Source organism: Anas platyrhynchos, chromosome 8, assembly GCF_047663525.1.
Source record: "Anas platyrhynchos isolate ZD024472 breed Pekin duck chromosome 8, IASCAAS_PekinDuck_T2T, whole genome shotgun sequence".
Taxonomy (NCBI): Eukaryota; Metazoa; Chordata; class Aves; order Anseriformes; family Anatidae; genus Anas; species Anas platyrhynchos.
Genome location: NC_092594.1, coordinates 27,599,630 through 27,619,893, shown reverse-complemented (window position 1 = coordinate 27,619,893; position 20,264 = coordinate 27,599,630). Strand labels below are relative to the sequence as shown.

Here is a 20,264-nt window from a genome sequence, read left to right as displayed (position 1 = left end):
TAATTTATTTATTTTTAACCAAGTGTTGTTGAACAATTGTGGGATCTATTTTAATGTTTACTTTCCACCTATAGTCAAATTGTAAAAGTAGATCTAAAATCTAAGATTCACACAGTGCAGTTGGCTTCAATAGCTATTTTGATCCAAATACTCCTCACCAGTTCTGCAGTGAGTACTGCTAGAATAAGTAGCAAAAAATAAATAAACAAACAATCAAACATTCAATTTTGGAAATGCACTAAATACTTTGAAAGAAGTGGGTTTTGTTTGTTTGTTTGTTTCCTGGAAGGAATGCTTGTATAGGAATTTTTTCTAGGTGATATTCTTGGATAAGTGATCCCAAAGAGTTCAGACTGACTTGGTCAATCATACAACAAACATAGTGAATCATTGCATACTTCCACTACCCAGCCCTCCTTTGATCAGAAGGCTGGACAAGATGACCCACTGAGGTTCTTTCCAGCCTGTATTATCATTTGTAAATGCACATCTTTCAAACCTGTACGTTATTTGGGTCAACAATTTGAAGAATAAAGACCAAAAAAATCAAATTAAGACTTGGTCAACAGCTGTTTCCACATAATACAAAATGTGTTGATTGTGATACACAATATTTGCTTGAAGTTAAACTATGTGGAAAATTACGAAAAAATAGACATTTATGTTTACAGTTTTTAAACAATTTCAGCAGTGAATATGTTTAAGCTGCATGTGTTGAAGAAAGCTGAGAGTAAATAGAAAAGTTTGCAGTTCCCAGGTTCCCTGGACATGGGGTTAGTTTCTTATTTATAGCAACATATTTTAGAGGCTGCATAAACATTGACATTAGCAGCCACTCTGATGTTCTCTGAATGAAGAAAGAAAATTTGGGTCAAAAACAAAAAGAATATCAGTAACACTTCTAAATGTCCCCCTCCCTCCCTCCTCCTCCTCGCTTTATTTATTTTTTGAATTATTTTAGGCTAGGCTAAAATAGTTCTTGGTTTTTGTTATTTATGATATCACACACATACACTGAATACTGAGACTTTACCTACTGGCAGTCTATTTATTTATTTATTTATTTACTGATTTTATTTATAACAGCAAATGTTTTCATCTTGAGGAATCTGTTCATTCCTAAGTTTTTATCTTGTTTAAGTTTATTCCTAATTTTTTATTACTCTCCACCACCGACCAGCACAGGCTGAAGATGTTAGATGTTAGCATCCTATTTAGATGCCTCTGCCTCTATAATTCTGCTCACTGAAGGAAATGTGTTATATGACAAGCAAAGTTACCAAAGTGAATTTACAGGTGTTGCTTTGAAGACCTCTCAAAAGAAAAGATTTCATCTACATTCACAGAGTCTTTAAACTAATCCATGTGACTCCAGACAAGATGCTTTTGTACTTCTCTCAGGCAAAGCTGATGGGGTCTAACAGCTTTAGGGAAGGTGCTGTTTACAGATCCAGGTCTAGCTGTGATCCCAGAATAAGTGACAGCCAAAGCATCTGAAGAGAATCTATTTAAGACAAGGAGAGAATAAGGGTTCAAACAAATCTTTAGTTGCCTTCTTCTGGAAAGTTATATCATGCCCAGGACTGATTTTTCAACAGAAGCAGCTCTTCAGGGGAGCACCCATGTGAGCTTTATGTCCCGTGAGATTCCAGCCAGGCCCTTTCTTAGGAGTTGATGGAGGAGTTTCAAAGGAGTTGATGTTGAGATTTTAAGAGTCTAAATCCCACCTAACTGCCATGAAAATTAGCATCAGACTTTTTTTGTCAGCTTTTTGCAGCGTGTGACTTCTAGATGAAGTGATGTTTAATTGTGTAAGTGATCATGTTTTACAGATCTTAATTATAGCACCCAGCCCCTGCTTTGCCACAGAGGAGAAAGTCAGAATTGTTGAACAGACTTATTTAACAACAAAATTGGTCTGGAGTGTTGATATTATTTGATTTCTCCATTTTAAGTGTATTTAGGGCTAAGCAGTTTTCCATGGACTGGGAACAGCACATGGCAATGATGGTACATGTTTAACTTGTCCTATCCAGCCCAGAAGTTTTCAGTCTGGAAACAGGCAGGAGATTAAATATGCAAATGTAAAATTCAGACCTGGGCGTAAGGCCAGCAGAGGGGTTGGTGTGGGAATTAAAAGTCAGATGAGCACTCAATGGAGGAGGAACTGCTCTGTTGTGCCACATCAAGGTGTACTTGAGACCACAATGTCAAATTGGCTTGCTCATTCTCTTTTCTGGAACAGGGATTACAGCACGGGTGGCAGGAGCCTAATAAACCCAACAGAGACCGAAAAATTCAGGTCTGACTTCTGCAGTTATTGGGAATTCTTCTCTTTGCTTTATTTACACAGAAAAGATGAAGGTATATGGTTGTAACAGCATTCCCATTTTAATCAATGATAATTTTATGACATTCTCTAAACCCAGAGTTATTGTGCATTGATGCAGTAATAATTAACCAATATCATATGTGGGAATGGAGTATTTCTCTGTTCTGCTGATCTCTGAACAAGAACAGTGACCCAACAGAGCTGCCAGAAGATCAGGACTGTCTGAAATTTCCCTTTGTACCAAGATTACCTGTCAGTGTTGCTGCACAGCAGTGGAAGTGCGAGACATGCACAAAGGGTGGAACCTTTGGATGCAGATGAAATGTCTGTGAATCTGACAGGAATAAATAATGGTGATCCTTCCAGCTGCTTAGCTGAGATGAAGGACTGTGATGTAACTCACAGGGATGTATTTACGAGGGAAGAGGAACTGACAAAATGAAGGGCAAAGAATAACAGTGTCCTTTGTTCGCTTTTCTGCTAAGGTATTAAGTTTCCAAATTGCGTTCTGAAAGGCAAAGTAGCTGTAGCAGCGAGCTAGAAAATCTCCAATTTATTTAAAAAATAATCATCTTTTGGGGATATGGTTTAATGTTCCATAGTTGCTTTTATGGTCAGTTACAGAACATCCACCTGCTGCTAATGACAGCAAAGAGGTGCTTTTTAAGAAAGAATTCACTGGAAATCTGAGGGCTGAAAGCGCTTCTCAAACAAATAAAACAGTTGCAAATTGACTAATTCTGTGGGATGCAGATGCTCAGGTGAATGAAATATACTGTGCTAGCTGTAGTAAGCAGGTAGATATTGTTGCTCTTAAATTTATTTCTTGGTGAATTCTGAGGCATCTGGACAGAACAGTATATTTGAAAATTTGGTCAGCACCTACTCGTTTTTTAACTTGCCTAAATGTAAATATCTTTGAATACGTGGCCCTCTGTCAATTGAGAAGAAAGGGAGGAAAAAAAAAAAAAAAAAGAAAGGAAAAAAAAAAGATTGTTTTTAATGTCTGACTCATACTTTAAAGCTTTTTCCAAGTGACAGTATGTAGGAGGGTAATAAGTAATAGAGCAGTGCCTTGGTAGTCAAGCAAGACAAGGCTGATCCTACCTAGTTAACATCAAAACAGTAGGTGTCTCAAATACAACGTCCCTAGTCAAACAGCCATCTGAGGAAAAGGAACATGACTATAACAAACAAGGAAGGCATCCCAGAGCAGATTTCCGTAAACCTTCATTATTGCAGATCACACCATATTTATTGAAGCTTAACCTAAAAACTTCAACTATAATGCATTCCTTTTTCTTTTCCCTTTCCCTTTCCCTTTCCCTTTCCCTTTCCCTTTCCCTTTCCCTTTCCCTTTCCCTTTCCCTTTCCCTTTCCCTTTCCCTTTCCCTTTCCCTTTCCTTTTTCTTTCTCTCTTTCTTTCTCTTTCTCTTTCTCTTTCTTTTTTTCTTTCTTCTTTTTCACAGTATTGTAATACTGTTTTTTTCTAAAATTAAAGTCACATACTGTTTAAGCAGAAACTATTAGATTCTTAGCACACACATTTCACATATCCATTATGAAACAAACATAACTGTAAGAACTGTAAGCAGATGGCCACACTGAATCAGCCACCATCTACCATCTCACGATCTTCCACTTCTGAGCTTTCTCATGCTGCTATCCCCTACTAGAAGTTTCTCTGGGGAGGGACAGATGTGTAATTTTCCCTTCAGAGAAAGGATAGAGCAATGCTAATAATGATAGTAAGTATGTAATTTATTTCCATATTTTGAAAGGTTATCAGAGAATCATTAACCCTGGCAGATAAGTACTTGGGGAACAAAAGAACAAGTATTCCTTTGTCACTCCCCCTGGTGGTTTGTGAACCATCAGATGAGACACCAGTGTGAAAAGATGCATCAGAAACGTTAGCAGGTGGTTATAGATAACACACAGTGTTATTCACACCAAATGTGAATCAGGGCAGCATGTTTCTCCTGGATTTCCAGACAGCTTGATCTGCTGGTTCTGATTGTACTGTACGACCAGGCTAAAAGAGTTTTTTAACTATTTAAGGACAAAAATATGTTAGTGACAACACAGCTGACCTTGACTGACCCGCAATAAGAAGCTTCTAACCAGTGAGTTTATTCCAGTCTCAGACTTTCTGAAAACCGCAGTCCTCAGCCATCCCCTCTCCAGGCAGTTTTTTCTTGGTGGCAGTAGACATTTAGGGTTCTAGCTCCCCAAACCTACAAGTGGAGATCTGATGACAGAAGATTTAACTAGCTGATTTTAATGCCAAAATGAGCAACATTGCACTATAATCATTATTTCCATCATCTTTCAAATAAGTTCATTAAATTGTTCTGTGTTAGAAGTTGCCTAAAGTCGTAGTGGCATTTCAGACCTAAAAGCACTGTATAAAACCATAGCTAGATCTTGCTTTTAACATCAGAAAATAGCCTTGAATAACCTTGAAAACAGTCCTAGTTCATGAGATTTCTTCTAATCGAAAAATACAGTTTTCTCTCCTGGAACTGCAGAGAATGCCACTGAATTACTGCTGTACTAGCTGTGAATTATTGTCACATTAAGTTAGTTTTGTGCCATGACATTAAGTTAGTTTTATGAATTGGACCTTTGTTATTTTGGAGGCCAGCATGGGGCTGTCATTAGTCAAGCTCATCCATATTTTACTGTGACTGTTAGGAAGGCAGCGTTCCAGCCAGTCATAAAGGGCAGCAATTTCTGTGCTCACAAACCTAATTCTTCATCACAGCAGCCTGGACCTGGACCTGAGAATCAATCCCAGTTCTAGAAAAGGTCAGGAGACACCTATGGCAAGACAGCTACACTGATTAGGTTCGATTGGTTAACCACTTCAGATGCATTTATGCAATAAAGAGATAATAAAAATACGTACTGAGCCAAAAGGATGCATATTTATCAAATACACTTACATTTTTTTATAGTAGAATATGTTATTACGTATACGTTATTTTATTAGTAGAATACGTTAGCATTTAGATCTTGTATATACATAAATGTGTCTCGCAAATGTGTATTTTATTTTTTTTTTTTGCATTTTTCTTCACTATCAGAGCTGTTTAGGACTAAAAGTCACCAAACATTCACCAAAGGCTGGCATTCACTCTGAGCTCCAACACAGATAACACTTCTTGCAGGAGCTGCAGAGGACACATTCACATTCTGTACTGCCTCAAGCTCAGAGCTGTCTGTATGAGGCAGAATTCACATGGTGCTATTTTAGCTCCCTGCAAGCACAGTCACACTGGGTCAGCTTTCTGGGAGAAATCAGAGGAAGAGGAGGGCAGGCATTTCAACAAACAAGGAGATAACACCTTACTGCGTGCTTGTCTAATTTAGTTGTTCTCAAGGCATAAGCCCATGTGTTTATTGCAACTGTATGGAAGTGTTTTTTGCTGTGCTACACAGGCATGAGCAAGCCACCCATTTCAGAAGTAGAAGGTCTGCTAAGACTGATTTGGGTTAGACTTGTCACCAACCAGGGAACAGGCTGTCGGCCATCAGGTTTGCACTGTCTCCAGAGGTGTAGTCTCACGTGGCTGTCATGTGAATCAGAAGTTTCTGGGTGAGCTGTCAATTTAGCACAGCCTACATCTTCAGGCATTGAATCCAGTGTTTCCATCCTTAGGCAGGTTTTGCTATCGCAGCTGCTGCAATGAACTCTACTGGACCGGAATACTTTGTGCTAACTCACAGTGTTCACAGTGAGATCTAACTTCTCAAGTAGGTGAAGGACGGTGTGAAGCTTGGCACAACCGATTCTCAGCTGTGCATTTATCAGATCAAACGTCAGCTCTGGAGCTCGCAGTGTGCTCGCTGGCCAGACCGCGTGGCCCTGTCAGCACCAGGAGATCCTCTGGGCTGAAGAAATGCTGAGAGCTTTGAAGTGGCTGCAGCCTTCACCTGGCATGAAGTTTTTTCCCTGGGGGATAGCTGTACGGAGCAGGTGTCTTGGCAGTTGAGACAGACAAACCAAGCTGCTTTATAGTAGGCAAGATGGGAGCTGCTAGTTTTATTCTAATTTAGGAATCTAGGCTTTTGGTCCTGAATGGTTCTGTCTTCCCCCTTTCTCTTGGCACACACAGTTATTCATCCTCTAAGCCCTTTGCTTCTGTGCCATAGAGGGATTGTGAATGGCATGCAGCCCTTCTTTGTGACCTGACCTTTCTAAGGCACCACCTGCTCCATCAAAAACTTTCCTAACAAAGCTGCAATGGCAGCAACAGAATCGTGCTTCTGAAAGATCGCCAGAATGGGCCTGGGTGGCTCAGACTGTAAGACCCCCTTGCTGTGAGTCCAAGGGGACCAGACCCTGTCAGGCTTATTAAAGGTTGGCCAGACTGGTGCTGTGTTGTTTCCAGAGCTGGAACTGCTGAGTTTGGGGCTAGCCCGCCTGGATCTGCCAGCATGTCTGATGGGATGTGACAAGGGACCAAACTTCGCAGCATCTGTGGCTGCCACCAAGAGTGAAACGAAGCTCTGGAGCACAAATGTGATCCCTCGCTGGCTCTCTGCAAGGAGCAGCTGCTGACTTTCACACAAGACTTAGCACTGAGGGACTTAAATGTGCGTTGAGTGCAGTCAGGCTCTACAGGAGCTGGCTGCAAGCAAGTGCGTCTGAGGGGATTTCATTGCCTATTTCAAAAATATATTTGGGGAGGGGCAGGGGACTGAAATTCCTTTCCTTCTACAGAACAAATTGGTGGCAGAAAGGTGCAATTGTCAGGAATATCCCCTTCAAACACTACAATTGTCTGGTGTCCTAGTCATCATCTTGGAGTTGAAAATGCAGTGTGTAGTTCAGAAACACAGGCTTTAGGAAAGTTGTCATGGGTCTGACTAGAATGTGTACAAACTTGATGTCATGCATGCATGAAAGAGGAAGCATTGAGAAAGAAGCAGAGAAGAAGCTTGCTTTTGAGTAGAGAATCTGAAGACTCTCACCAGGGCATTTGAGGAACTGAATGACCGGCAGGTGCAGTCTGCAGGTGTACACAGCCAGCATGAAAGCTTCTGCAACTACTGTGAAGACAACAGAAAGCTCTCCTTCCTGAAGTAATTACCTGCATGGGTTGGACATGCAACTCATTGTTGAAAGAAACTTGTCAGTACATTACATTTTCTAGGTAACAGAAACATTACTGGCTGCAAATGTTGTTGCCAATCACTACAAGGCAGCAATCTCTTTCTTGGAACAGTTTGGTCTTGTTCTTGTTGAAGTCGATTCACAAAAAAAAGAAAAAAAAAAACTTGAACAGCCTGGACAACCTCTAGCCAAAACAGAAACTTTGTGTTATTAAAGAAACAAAAAACCGTCCCTGAAAGCGAGTGGTCATACAACAAAAGCAGGGCTGCTGTAAAACACACCTTGCCCATAGGTTGTAAGAAAACCAGAACTGATTCACCAATCTTGAAAATGGAAATACTCAGAAACACACAACCCTGCTTTCACTGTCATTTGGAAGCATTTAGGTCAGAGCATTGCATCCGCTGACTTTAGATGACAGAAAACAAATTAACAAATCATCAAATCATTCTTTCATTTCATTAAGGGTAGGGCATCAGAGCTTTTTTTTTTTTTTTTTTTTTTTTTTTTTTCAGGTAAACATTGAAATAGTTTCTGCAAATCCTTGAAACTTGTCTGTATATCAAGGGTATAATTTTACTTTAAAGTACAAGTACTTCGGATAAAGAGCTCGATCTTCCTCATTTGATCAACGTGCTTTGCTCCAGACAATGAAACCTTCAGACTTTTCCACATAAATCTCTGGAAACAGTGAATAACTTTTATGGACGCCTCTTCATTTTATTGGGATGCTTGTAACATGAAACAGAACTTCTCTTTTATACTGGACCCCTTTTCTGTGCCATCATTGATATTTTAAAGATAATTATTTATAATTTAATCAGAACTACTTTTGTTTTCCTTCACAGGTTGATGCAGAAGCAACACCAGAGGATGTTTTTCTGGAAGTCTGCAAGTCAATTGACTCTTTTCTGAAAAACGAAGCAGCAGCGTTTTCAGCAGTAATGCAGTAACGGTCTGTACACAGCTTCACCTCACACGTGCACTTGGCAGTCATGAATAAAATGCTGTTCAAAGCAATACTGCTTTCTTGAGAGGTATCTGGAATTTGTGCATGTGGTATGTTATTTCAGATGATTTTTTTCTCTGTTCAGACAATACACTCAATATAGAGTGTCCTGTATGCTAACTCCACACTAAGAACTGTATGTTGTTTTAGTGGTTGTTTGCTCTTCACGGGCTACAAGCAGCATGGTGAACAGCAGCTCTAGTTTGTATTTCATGATCTTATATATTTGATTGGAAGTCAGACACATTGCCTGGTCAGCAGTGAGCTCTTCAACCACACCATTCACTGTACAGCATATTAAGAACACTGCAATTGTCCCATTGATTTTTAATTAACAGTATTAATAGTTGGGGTATCACTTAGCTTGGTTTTTGTTTTTTTTTTTTTTTTTTTTTCTTAGTGACTAAAATCTCTTGTTACATGCAGCTGTAAGACAGCTAGAATTAGTAAAGCTAAAAGTTAAAATACAATTTTGCAGACATCCCCAGAACACAGCTACAACACAAAAAATAATTGAAAGCAAAGACACAGCTGAATACTGTGGAAGTCTGTCAGTCCTGTGAGGTCTGACTTGTCTCAGAGCAGACACCATTTTTGAAACAGCTGTCTTCTGCTGGAAAGTGCTGGGTATTATAAATGATGACTTCCCAGTTTTGTGGACTAAGGTGAAAATAATGATTGTATAGTGCAGTTACATGTGCAATTTGATAATTATCCACATTAACATCAGTTTTACTATATCAGCTAAAATCTACATATAAAGTTAACCATGAGCCAGGGATTAAAATAACCCAATATTTGCTTGCATCTTCAGTAGGCCACAACATCCATAACATCTGAAAACAAGTCTGTAAAAATCATATCATATTTCCATTAAGTTAACAAAAATATTGTGGAGGTTCTTTGGTTTACTGACAACTAAATAAAAGCTTGTTTGACATTCCTATAAAATTGCATCCTCTTACTGGAACTACTGGATAAATTCAGTTGAAGTGGGTTGCATGATTGCTCTTTCTGTTAAAGTTGCACTTGATGCAGCAGATTTGTATTTTTAAAGTTACCTTTCTTGTAATGAGGACATAATACAAATAAAACATACAAAAATGAGGAGTAATAATTTCTGTTACAATTTATGTGGGTTTAATCCTTTTTAAAGCACAGTACATGACTTGGACATATAGTTCAAATCAGCATGCTTACAAAGTATGTCCTTTTTCCACTCAGGGCAGACTCTTCTGTTTTCTTTCTCTTCCATAGCATTTGCCCTGTAAATGCTAATTCAATTATTTTGTTAAGGGAGTATTTTAGATATCACATCCTGGATGTTCCTCCTTCCCTCGGTCCTTTTACAGACTACATTTACCTCTGATGCTCTAGGAAGTGCTTTTCCAGCTCCAGAATAGTGGCATTACATGATCAGCAACATCTGCAGTACAACAGCTTTAAGCAAGAGACTTTTGTAACGTATGAGCTTGAAAAGGTAGGTTTTTTTCTAAACCAAGCCTGCAAGCAGTAGCAGCTGTATTGTATAGTATTTAAAAAAAATAAAAATAAAAATAAAAATCTCGAGTTACTATGAAGTTCCAAATTCATCTGGCTTGCTTTTTGGAGTATTTTTTTTTATTACAACTAATTACAAATAGGTTAAAAAATGTGGAAAAAGTGTGGAACATCACACTTGTCAGGATGGGAATAAAGACAAAAATCAGCTGCTACCTTAAAAAAATACAAAAATTATTCAACATACAGTTTCAGTTCAAAGTTCCTGATTTTTCTGGTCCTTTTTGTGGAACAAAAAAATCCCATGCTTGTCTGGGTATATGTGCATTAGATATCTGTTTGCATATGTTCATAATATATGCAAGAGAAATATCTGTATATGCATGCATATGGACATATAAATATTTATATGCATTCAATTAACAAAAGGATTTATTCAAGACATTTCTTTCTTAGGTGATTCAGATTTGAAATTCTCATTCTGCTTCCAATGTCATTCAAATTACATATATATTTTTCTTCTCAAGCTATCCTAAATGGATGACTGAGTATTTGCTTTTAATCATATTTTCACTAATGTACTTCCATTATTTCCTTTTTTCTTTAGGATATCAACAGAACACAGACAGTTTACTACAGCTTCTCTCCCTGATTACACATCTTCACCAACTCTGCCTTCTCATAAACAGCACAAATGGTCTTTCATACTCTTTCACTAGATCCTGTCAGAGCAGTATCTTTCTGAATTAAAGGGAGAACTGAAGTATGCCTTGTGAATTTTTGTTGTATTTTCCTAGGTTTGATTTAATTTATCCAAGTATACAAGATATGCGAGATAGGTTTACATGATACTTGCTCAGTGTTCTAGTAACTGTACTCTATTACCTTCTAAATAGATTAGATGCTTAAACTTGCTTTTCTCTGAAGCAAAAAATGACTACACCTAAGTGTTATTGTGAAAATTAATACTCATCAGGCTATAATTAGGTTATTAGGTGCAGCCAGCCCTTCTTATTGCCATATTTATTTACTTTTAAAGTCAAATTACTTTCTTTTATAGCTAATTACTCTTGAATGTTCAAGTTTTCAAGCAACTGGAAGTCTACTACAGTTATAAAATAATCAAGTGTTTCTGAATCACAAGCTATACATTTCAATAAAAAATATATTAACTAAAAATATGTCACAATAATTACAAAGCTTCTCAGACAATGACATACAGTGTACCAAAGCTACTAAAGTCTGATTTTCCTGAAATCTGGAAAAGAACAATTTATGAATAAGATACAAGAAAACCGAAATGCCAATCCTGCAAAGGCGAAGCATATTTACGTAGGTGCAGAGCGCCATCAGCTCCCACTGATATTAACAGCCGAGGAAGGCGCTGGGCATCTTGCAGGTCTGCATAGTGAGTATCTGTATGACATATTAAAATGCCCTTTAATGTTTTCCATTTTGATTAAAAAGTCAAAACTACACAGAAAGGAAGTCACAGCAAGCATTCTATATATAAACAGACTGTATCCACATAGTTTATTTCTCACAGTTCTCCTGACAATTGAACATTATTTAAGAACATACTGTATACACAGATAAGAAGAAACATACAAAATGTTTTAAATGATGCACAACAAAATCCAGCAGTATAAAAGAATGCATGTGAACCCTTGCTCACTGCTCAGGCTAAATTTAATCACTGTTTAAATAGTAATAAAAATACAATCTTTCATGGATCTTGTGCAGACTACAAAAGAGGAAAAATTATTACCATATATATGATTTATATTAGGCAGTTTTCTTTGATGAGTTGCACTAACAACTCCAAATACAGAGGCAGAAGGCTGTGTATTTTATTTTAAAGGAGTTAATGTTGAGTATTAGAGACTTTACACAGTTACTACCACTGGCACTTTTCACCATATTTTGTACACATCACATGATCATCTTATATAACATTACATTTAAAAAATATATCTGAGTGACAATTTTATAACATTCACACACCATGAGCTGGTTAAGGAAGCAATGCCACAGTTGCCTCCTGTAGTGCTTCACTGTTGGTAAATAGAGTTCATCGTGGTTTTTAAAAAAAAATTAAAAAAAATTAAAAAAATTGAAAGTCAATGTGATTAAGCAGCTCCGATTTAATAAAGGCCTGTAACCAACCATTGCTGAGACAGTGAGTATTTTTTAGAGTATATCCTAGAAGCAAACACTGTCATTGGTTAAAACCTTGCCTAAAGTCAGTTACTGTGCTGAAAACTATTTCACAACAAAACTGCAAGCTACTAAACTGTTTTTATATAAATACTTCATCTCCTCTGGATCTCATTATAACCAAGTTCTTCAAAGCCTTTGGAATTTACTCTGTCTTTAATGTGTGCTCTCATTTCTGGCTCACCCTTTTGTATGTTTTTCTTTTGTGTTTAAATTCACCACCTAAAAATGACTAATGTGGTGAAAAAGTCTCCCAGTGAAACCTTCTGCACACTAGGAATGTTCAGCTGCTGTTCAGTGATCTAGAACCATGACAGCTCAAAGCTGTAGTTTGACAAGTACACCCAGGAAGCTGTCATGCTGTGAGCGACATTTCAGGGAAAGCAGAGAGTCTTTCCAAAATGTGCACAGAATTAACAATGGTGCCATTGTTATTTTTCAAATAGGATAGTAAGCCCAAGATTGTAGATCTGCTTCCCATGTCATCTATTTGCTGGAAAGTAGTTTGGGTCAAGGTAATTGTAACTGGTGCCCTGGGACATGCAGTAGTCTCTGTCTAAAAATGTCTCTGCTCTGTAAATAGGTTCTAACTGATGATCCTCCTTATGAATCTCTGTTTCATGCAGACTGCAAGGGAAAGAAAAAGATAACAGTTTAAAAGTCAAATATTTTTCTTAACTTTCATAAACAGCTTTCAATGATCATATTAAGAGTCATACCAAATCTGATACTGAACAATTATTGTACAAAAAACAATTTCCCCCCAACTATTTAACAGTAGTAAACCTAATCTGTCCTCTGTATTATTATTGTATGTATTTTGCAAGCATGTTCTAGATGTACATCTCCCATGAATATATGTTTAAGTATCTTTCACTTCACCCAACACAGGAGATGTATCCTGTGCTGGAGCAGGTATACACAGCAATAATACCACATTGATATACTCACGGTAATTACAAATACCAAATAGAAGCATATGCTGCTCACCAGTCAGAACAAGAGTCACAGAAATCCAAGGACATTTCTTGAGGGCAGTCTTGGCAGTGCCACCGAACACCCTGAATAGGTTCAATCCCGCAGTTATCACACTGTGAAGCAGATTGAAGAACAGTGGAAAAAAAACAACTGTAATCACTTACATTAGTAACAGTGTGAGTATTTATGGCACCAACATGCCATATATAAAGACACAGAATCATATGTTGATTACTGCTAGCACAGCTGAATTCTTCTCCTCACCACCCATAATGTATCTGAGATAAAGAAGTCCTCAGACTCCAGGACAGGCCCTCCAGAGTTCTGAGGACTGATTAATCTCTCTCGTTTTGCTTCCCACTACTCCAGTGCTCTACTGTGACATTAACCTCCTGTTCAACAAAAGCAGGCCTAGTCCTGCCTGCGGTCACGGATTATCCTCACACAGCTGAAAGATGTTTCTATAGCTTAAGCCCAACCATGTGTAATGTCTTAATACAGACTCACTCGCCAGGACAGAAGACAGCAGCAAAACTTTACCACTAGGAGTTTGTTGGGGGGCTGTTGACATGTTGTAGGTAGGGACACAAAGGTCAGACCGAGGCACTTTCAAATACTATAGTTACACATTATAGGTGGGCTGGAACTAAAAGCCAAGTTGGTTGGAAAGGAAGTGGGACAACGGGTTTGGATAAGGAAACAGAAGCCCAAATCTTAAGCCAAGTGAGAAGGAAAGAACTATTCTCCTCAGAAGAATCGTACATCTTAAAGAGCATCGAAGTGCAAGAAGAATGTGGCATGAAGAGAAAAAAAACTACAAATGAATCAGCAAGACTGAATGAAAAATTCATGATGATAAAGAGGAAGAATAGAGTTGCACAGAGATTCAGTAAAAAATGAAACTTGTAGAATGGGACTTGCAAAAATCTAAACCATCAACAGCGCTGCAGAGATAGGACAGAAAAGGAAAGAGAAACATGGAAAACGAGCCTGTGCTCACATAGCTCATCCTCCTTCAGGACACGAAGTGCTGTGGGAGAACTTTGGGTGTCATCTGTGAAAGTCACTTGCACAGCAACTCGCCTGAGCACAACTAAATCACCTGAGGTTACAAAAAACTCACAAACAACTCCATAGAAGTAAGGGATACAGCTGTGACAATGACAGCTTTCAGAGTTTGAGGGCTGGTAATAAGTAAGTAATAGGCATACTCAGGGCTTTTCTCTGAGAGTATCAAGTTCAATACAATAATAAGTTACAATTAAAAATCAGTTCCAGTTATCTCAAGTTGAGAGCCAAAAGATAGTGGAAACCCTTAACCTGGATTTCTGTGCGCCAGCTTCCCTCTCCCCTGTAAGAGGAATAATAGCATGCCTTTCATTTTATTCAAGAAAATAGTATTTGCAAAGTATTCTGACATTATAGCAATAAAAGCCATAAAAAGCCAAAATGGGATTCAATAATTCAATATTCAAAGCAGAGTTTGAATAAAGTGTAAATGAGGTTGAAGGTCATGCAGAACCATAAGTGTTCTGAATAGTTGCTTGTTAGGTGAGCACCATCCAGCCTGTGCACTGAGTGAGGCTGCACTCCTGAGGAAAAGCAGTATATAATCACGTAATTTCATAGATAAAAATGAATAATAAAATCAAATTGGGGTTGCAAAGAAACTTTCAAACTTTGAATGCCTGACACTGCACAATGCCAAATGTACTTTTCAGTGTAATTTTATGTAGAAGAAAGTAACTAGTTTCTAACCTAGAAGGCCTGTCTGACTGACTGAATTTTTCATTTTTTTCTTGGAACAAAACCATTAACTTGAAGAAAAAAGGAAAAAAAAAAAAAAAGGAGGGAAAAAAAAAGAAGCCTTGGAAGTCTAACAACACGATTAAGTCTCTCAGTGCCAACAAATGAGACTATCTCAATTTTCCCGTTGTTCTGAACTGAACTTTAAACTGAATACCTTTGCATTCTTATATAAATGATTATCAGAAAATAAATCTACTTGCCTAATACTTCTAACAAGGTGAAGAAGTTGTTCCAACACAGCAAACAGTTATAAAGCAAATCTCCTTGCAAACCAGAAAATGTAATTTTGAGAATGCCCTATCTTTCATATCATTTATTAATGGCTGACATTAGAATAACACATTATTTTAACTCATTGTTTATTATATTATTTTTCACATAATCATTGTTTCATATTGTCGCTTCAACTTCTGTGATAGGATTATGAAGCTGCTACTGTTTTTCTCTGTAGAGGAAAAAAAATCAAAAAATTGTTTTTCTGCTTCTCACTCCATATCTTTTTCTTTTCTTTGGTCTAAGGTGGAGGAAAAATGACTCCAAAATCGTAAGAGAATTATCATCAGTGAACCATTGCCAAATGGATTTCTGTAGTGATTTAACCCAGCTCTAGAGCCATATTTCCATACTATGAATGAGGAAAAGAAAGCATGCTTATTAATTTCCATACAATATTCCACGTATTCTATGAAACCTGAGGCATTGGAAAGAGTGAATTAACTGAGTTGTTTTGATTAAAGAAGATGAGGGAAAGCAGACACAGCGAAAAAGAATTACGGAACCATCCTTGTTATACTAAACAAAGCCTTTTTAGGAAATCTAAACCATGTTATCTTTAAAGACTTCTACACTCCGCTGAGTAAGAGAACATCACCTAAACTTACCTTAAATCCCACATGCTGTACAAATCCACTTTCTGCATGTATCTGCTGTAGTTTCTGTTTCTTTAACTTTTTAAACTCTAACAGTTCTTTATATTCAGGTAAATCACGATACATTATTGGAATACTCTCTTCATCCTGTTCATGGTTAAAAAAAAATAAATATTCTTTAGGAATGTACCTACGTATTTCACAAATCAGTAAGTATAATTAACTTCTGGGAAAAGGCTGGCAATATATTTGAAGAAACATAATGGGAAATTTTTAAAACCATTGCAAAAAAAAAGTACATAAAACTAACTTACATTATTTTAACTAAATATTCTTTACTATTTGCATTATACCAAAATATTACCCTGAAAATAAGTTTCTTCTGGTGAACTGCTTAGCAGTAGGATAAAGGAGACAGCAGACCTTTCCCTTAAAACCTAGCTTTTCTCTCATCTTTGATGCTTTACTGCAATTTGTATGTAATCCACTTTCTCATATACTGTAGGCAAAATGGCAACTGCAGTAAAGACTAAATCTGAGCATTAAAATTTCAGGTAGGTTTTATCAACTTCATTGATCTTCCTCTTTGCTATTCTATGGAATAGCATGGAGCAGTATTATTCAAGGCCAGTTGTGATCACTGTTCAGAAGTAATTTCAAAATTGTAAGAATTTAAAAAGCTGATGACACCCAAAAATTCTTCACAGTTTTAAGAATTTTTGCATCAAGCCATGTGTTTGAAAGACCCATAAATCAAGACAGTACCAAGCTTTCATTATACGTACTACATACTTTTTAACTGAAAACAATCTTTAACAGATTAGATTCTCACCTTTACCTGTAAGAATAAAAAGTTATGAGAAATATCATTCCATGACTGTAAAAGTAGAAAGTTACAGGGTTATTTCATCTCACATAATGCTCACTCCTCCTTCCATTCATTTCATGTTGTCTTAATAGCTTAAGAAAATAGATTGCTTCGCTTCCTAAATTATGAAAAAGTCCATATCCCTATAGGCTGGTGCATATAACTGTACCCCCAAAAATCATAACACATGGTTCTCTTTTTAAATAAAAAACACACCATTCTGATTTTTCTCATCCAATTTTCTTCAGCAAAGGTTGAAGACCCGTATATTATGAGAACAGAGAAGCTCTCATTCTAATTCAAATGTCTACTTTAAGATGGCTATTTAATTGTAGCAGCTGTCTTTGTGGATTTACAATGGTTTTCGGATCCTATGCTAGTAGGAATGTTCAGTTATGAAAAAGAGCTACGAGACAGTAATAAGTCTTCAAACGTAGCCTGCACACATCCTTTCAATTATTCTTCTTTTTAAGAAACTGCGAAGTTTGAGCAATGTGCGATATATTTAGTAAGTTTACTAAAGGAAGGGAGGGAAAATGGCATGCTCTTTAGCACTAAATTTCTAAAGGTTGTATCAATTATTTAATTGTAATTCTGAAACTATTTTGTGGACTAGACTGCAAATATTCAGAAAAAAAAAAACAAACAAGATCAAATGACGCAAATTCTGTGGTAATAAGCTATGTTCTTTTCATATAAAACAGGGATTCACATTCTATGCAAATCTAAGTTCTTCTGAGAAAAACCTACCTGGAACAATATAACTATATATTGAATAAAATATGGTATAATAATCCTATAATAATTTATTCTGTTCTTGTAAATTGTTCTAGAATAATTAGACTACTCACAAAATGAAGTAATTGTAACTGAAAAATAAATTCACTCTTTTGAGAATAGAAGGTCTTCACTTAGAAATAATTAATCTATACCACAACAATTTTTTGAAGAATGGTTATGCCAGTCAACTTGCAATACCCAGACATAATCTTTTATTCTACAAGGAAACAGCACCTGGTACTTCCATTGTAAAGAAATCAAAGAAAACCTTGCCTATAATTTTCTTGCTACACCAAATATATAAAGTATTTTTCTCTGAGACACTGACTGTAACTAAGAGATCTGATTTTTAACATTAGAACAGACTCCAGTATATTTATTTTGATTATAGTTCACGATCTCTTTTTCTTTCCCAATTGTTTCTATTTTGCATTGATAATGGGGATCTTTTTTGTAACTGAGCTCACCTGTGTCTTTCTACATTACTGCAAGCCAGAAATATATCCATCTGGAAATGCTGCACTAGTGAAGAAAGAAAAGATTAAGCCAAATTAAAAAAAAAAAAAAAAAAAAAGGGCACAAGTCCACCATTATCACTGCAAAAAAACAGCAACTTCTACCAAAATAAAAATAAATCCCAGTTGGTTTATGGTCCTCATATTTACTAAAGTTAGGACACCATGGGGAAAAAAAGTGTTTAGAACGTTTTAGGAAAATATTAAGAACAGAATATGTATTTAAGAATAATACAGAACAAAGGAATGTGTGATCAAAAACAGCTCCATTAAAATACGTAACAGTAATTGGCATCTCTTCTAATACACATTTTTCTTTCCACACCTTTTAGGATTCTTATTAGGAATAAATAAATTATCAGAAATGCCTGGACATGAAAAAAGATCATCACTGAGAGACAGAATGAGTGAAAATGTGATTTAAGACTGGGTTATAAATGAGCAAACGTCATAATTTCAGGAAGATTATGCAGTGCATGTGAAAAAAGTCGATAAAGCAAATGAATTGACTTCAACTGGGCGGCCTTAATGCCCCTGTTATGCAACAAGCTTTTCACACACACGATGTCACTAGGCTCTCCAAAACAATACATAAAATTAACAGGTCAGCTCCTTCAGTCTAAACACAGTAAAGCCACAGTGATTCACACCAGCTGTGAGCCTTGTCAAACATCTTCTCATTAAGATCCCTAATACATAGGCACTACAGTCCCCCATATGGTTGTAAAAAGTGTCTAAACCATTGTAGTATTACTGTATGTGATACATTAGGAAACTGGAACACCACACGTTGTAATGACACATTGGGACAAGACATCTACTGGAATTTGCCTCTAAAAGCACATATTTGCCACTTCAGGACTAAGTCTGTTAGCTCATGTTTTCAAGCAGATTGAAAAAAAAAAATTAATTCAGTCAGTGAAGGAAGACAAAAAAGCAATGATGCCAGTGGAACTCAAGCTTTACCAAGACACTACGCAACCTGTCTAATACCACACATCTTTACCTAGAATCATGCCTGGGTAGTTTGTACAGTTTTAAAAATGAGATCACTTATAATATAAAAAATAAATAACATTAAAAATAAGTAACATCAGATCACTTTTTGAAAATACGTAAAACTAAACATTTTAGAAGTTGTTTCAGGACAGAAATTTTTACTACTTCATTTACTTCCTATCTTTTTGGTCTATTTTTTCTGGAACTGTGGACCTTTATATTAACGATGTGTTTGCAATTCAAAATGACTCATGAATCTGACCATAATTTAGTACTTAATTGATGATATTTGTTTTATGACAAAGATGCTTCATCCTCATATTATTCAATAAACAAGTTAAGATGACAATAAGGAATACATTTGCTTACTGATTTAAATGACATACCGATACTTCCTCTTCTGCTGCAGTATCCATATGACTGTGAAAACTGGATCTGTCATCATCTTCATCCATATAAACTGGGGGTTCATGAGATGTCATGAAAGTTGAAGGTTTGAAAAGATGTTTATTTAAAGGGTGCTGCCGTCTACTTGATGACTACAGTGGAAAGATAATATATTTATAAAAAAAATTGCTTGATTACCATTTAAGTAATCCTCATCAATACAACCTTGTCAGAAAAATCACTTTTGCACTGAACATGTATCATCTTCCCCATTATTTTTACTTAAACCTCTATATTGGAGCCTCATATAGTTTCATATTGTGGAGCTTTTTTCCCCAGTAAGTGAAATCAGACACTTCTCTGTTAAAAACCCAGCAAGAAAGTGCTCTCACTATAAAAAGCCCAGCATCTAAATTAATGAGACACAACAGTAAAAAAAAAAAAATAAAAAATGAAATAAAACATACAATTTTAAAGACTGAGAACCAAAGTGCAAAGGTATTAAAGACTTCCAAGGCTGAAGGGATGGCTCTTGTTTGGGACTAACCAAAGAAGTACTTTTGCACACATCCTAGACCCAGGAGATCAGTCCATGTTTGACACGTCATCTTGTATTAGTTTGTGTCTTAGAAAATGCAAGTCTAGGCTAATTTTGTCCAGATTTCTTTCTTAGTCTATGGTAAGAAAAATCTATTGCTAAAGGCTTTTCATTCCACCACAAAAGAGGTTTCTATGAGAAAGAATTTGTCCCTGAAGGTTCTTTTTCATTGCCACTGACTGGAAAAGGAATCTAAGAAATGTTCAAACAGATAAATTACTCCATTAGTGTGTATCTAACGCTGTCTGAAGGTGTAGAATGCACAGCAATTTTAAAGTGGA

The 20,264-nt window shown here is 36.6% G+C and overlaps 2 protein-coding genes across 9 annotated transcripts in view; one reads left to right on the top strand and one right to left on the bottom strand.

Annotated features, from left to right (window-relative positions):
- Positions 1–9,580, top strand: part of AK5 (adenylate kinase 5) — a 95,296-nt gene extending 85,716 nt beyond the window's left edge. The window contains exon 14 of the mRNA XM_027463074.3: positions 8,303–9,580. Coding sequence (XP_027318875.1) covers positions 8,303–8,407 — 105 coding nt within the window. The 3' untranslated portion in view covers positions 8,408–9,580. The remainder of the gene's footprint in view (positions 1–8,302) is intronic.
- The window catches only part of ZZZ3 (zinc finger ZZ-type containing 3), a 62,767-nt gene continuing 51,334 nt past the window's right edge, over positions 8,832–20,264 (bottom strand). For 6 of the 8 annotated variants that reach the window (XM_072041702.1, XM_027463070.3, XM_027463072.3 and 3 more), the window contains exons 10-13: positions 19,385–19,537; positions 15,849–15,983; positions 13,171–13,271; positions 8,832–12,807 (exon numbers count right to left, since the gene is read on the bottom strand). In XM_072041702.1, coding sequence (XP_071897803.1) covers positions 12,663–12,807; positions 13,171–13,271; positions 15,849–15,983; positions 19,385–19,537 — 534 coding nt within the window. In that variant the 3' untranslated portion in view covers positions 8,832–12,662. Of the gene's footprint in view, positions 12,808–13,170; positions 13,272–15,848; positions 15,984–17,951; positions 18,007–19,384; positions 19,538–20,264 lie in introns of those variants that run through there. The other 2 variants (XR_011810941.1, XM_038182902.2) reach the window with 2 other exon arrangements.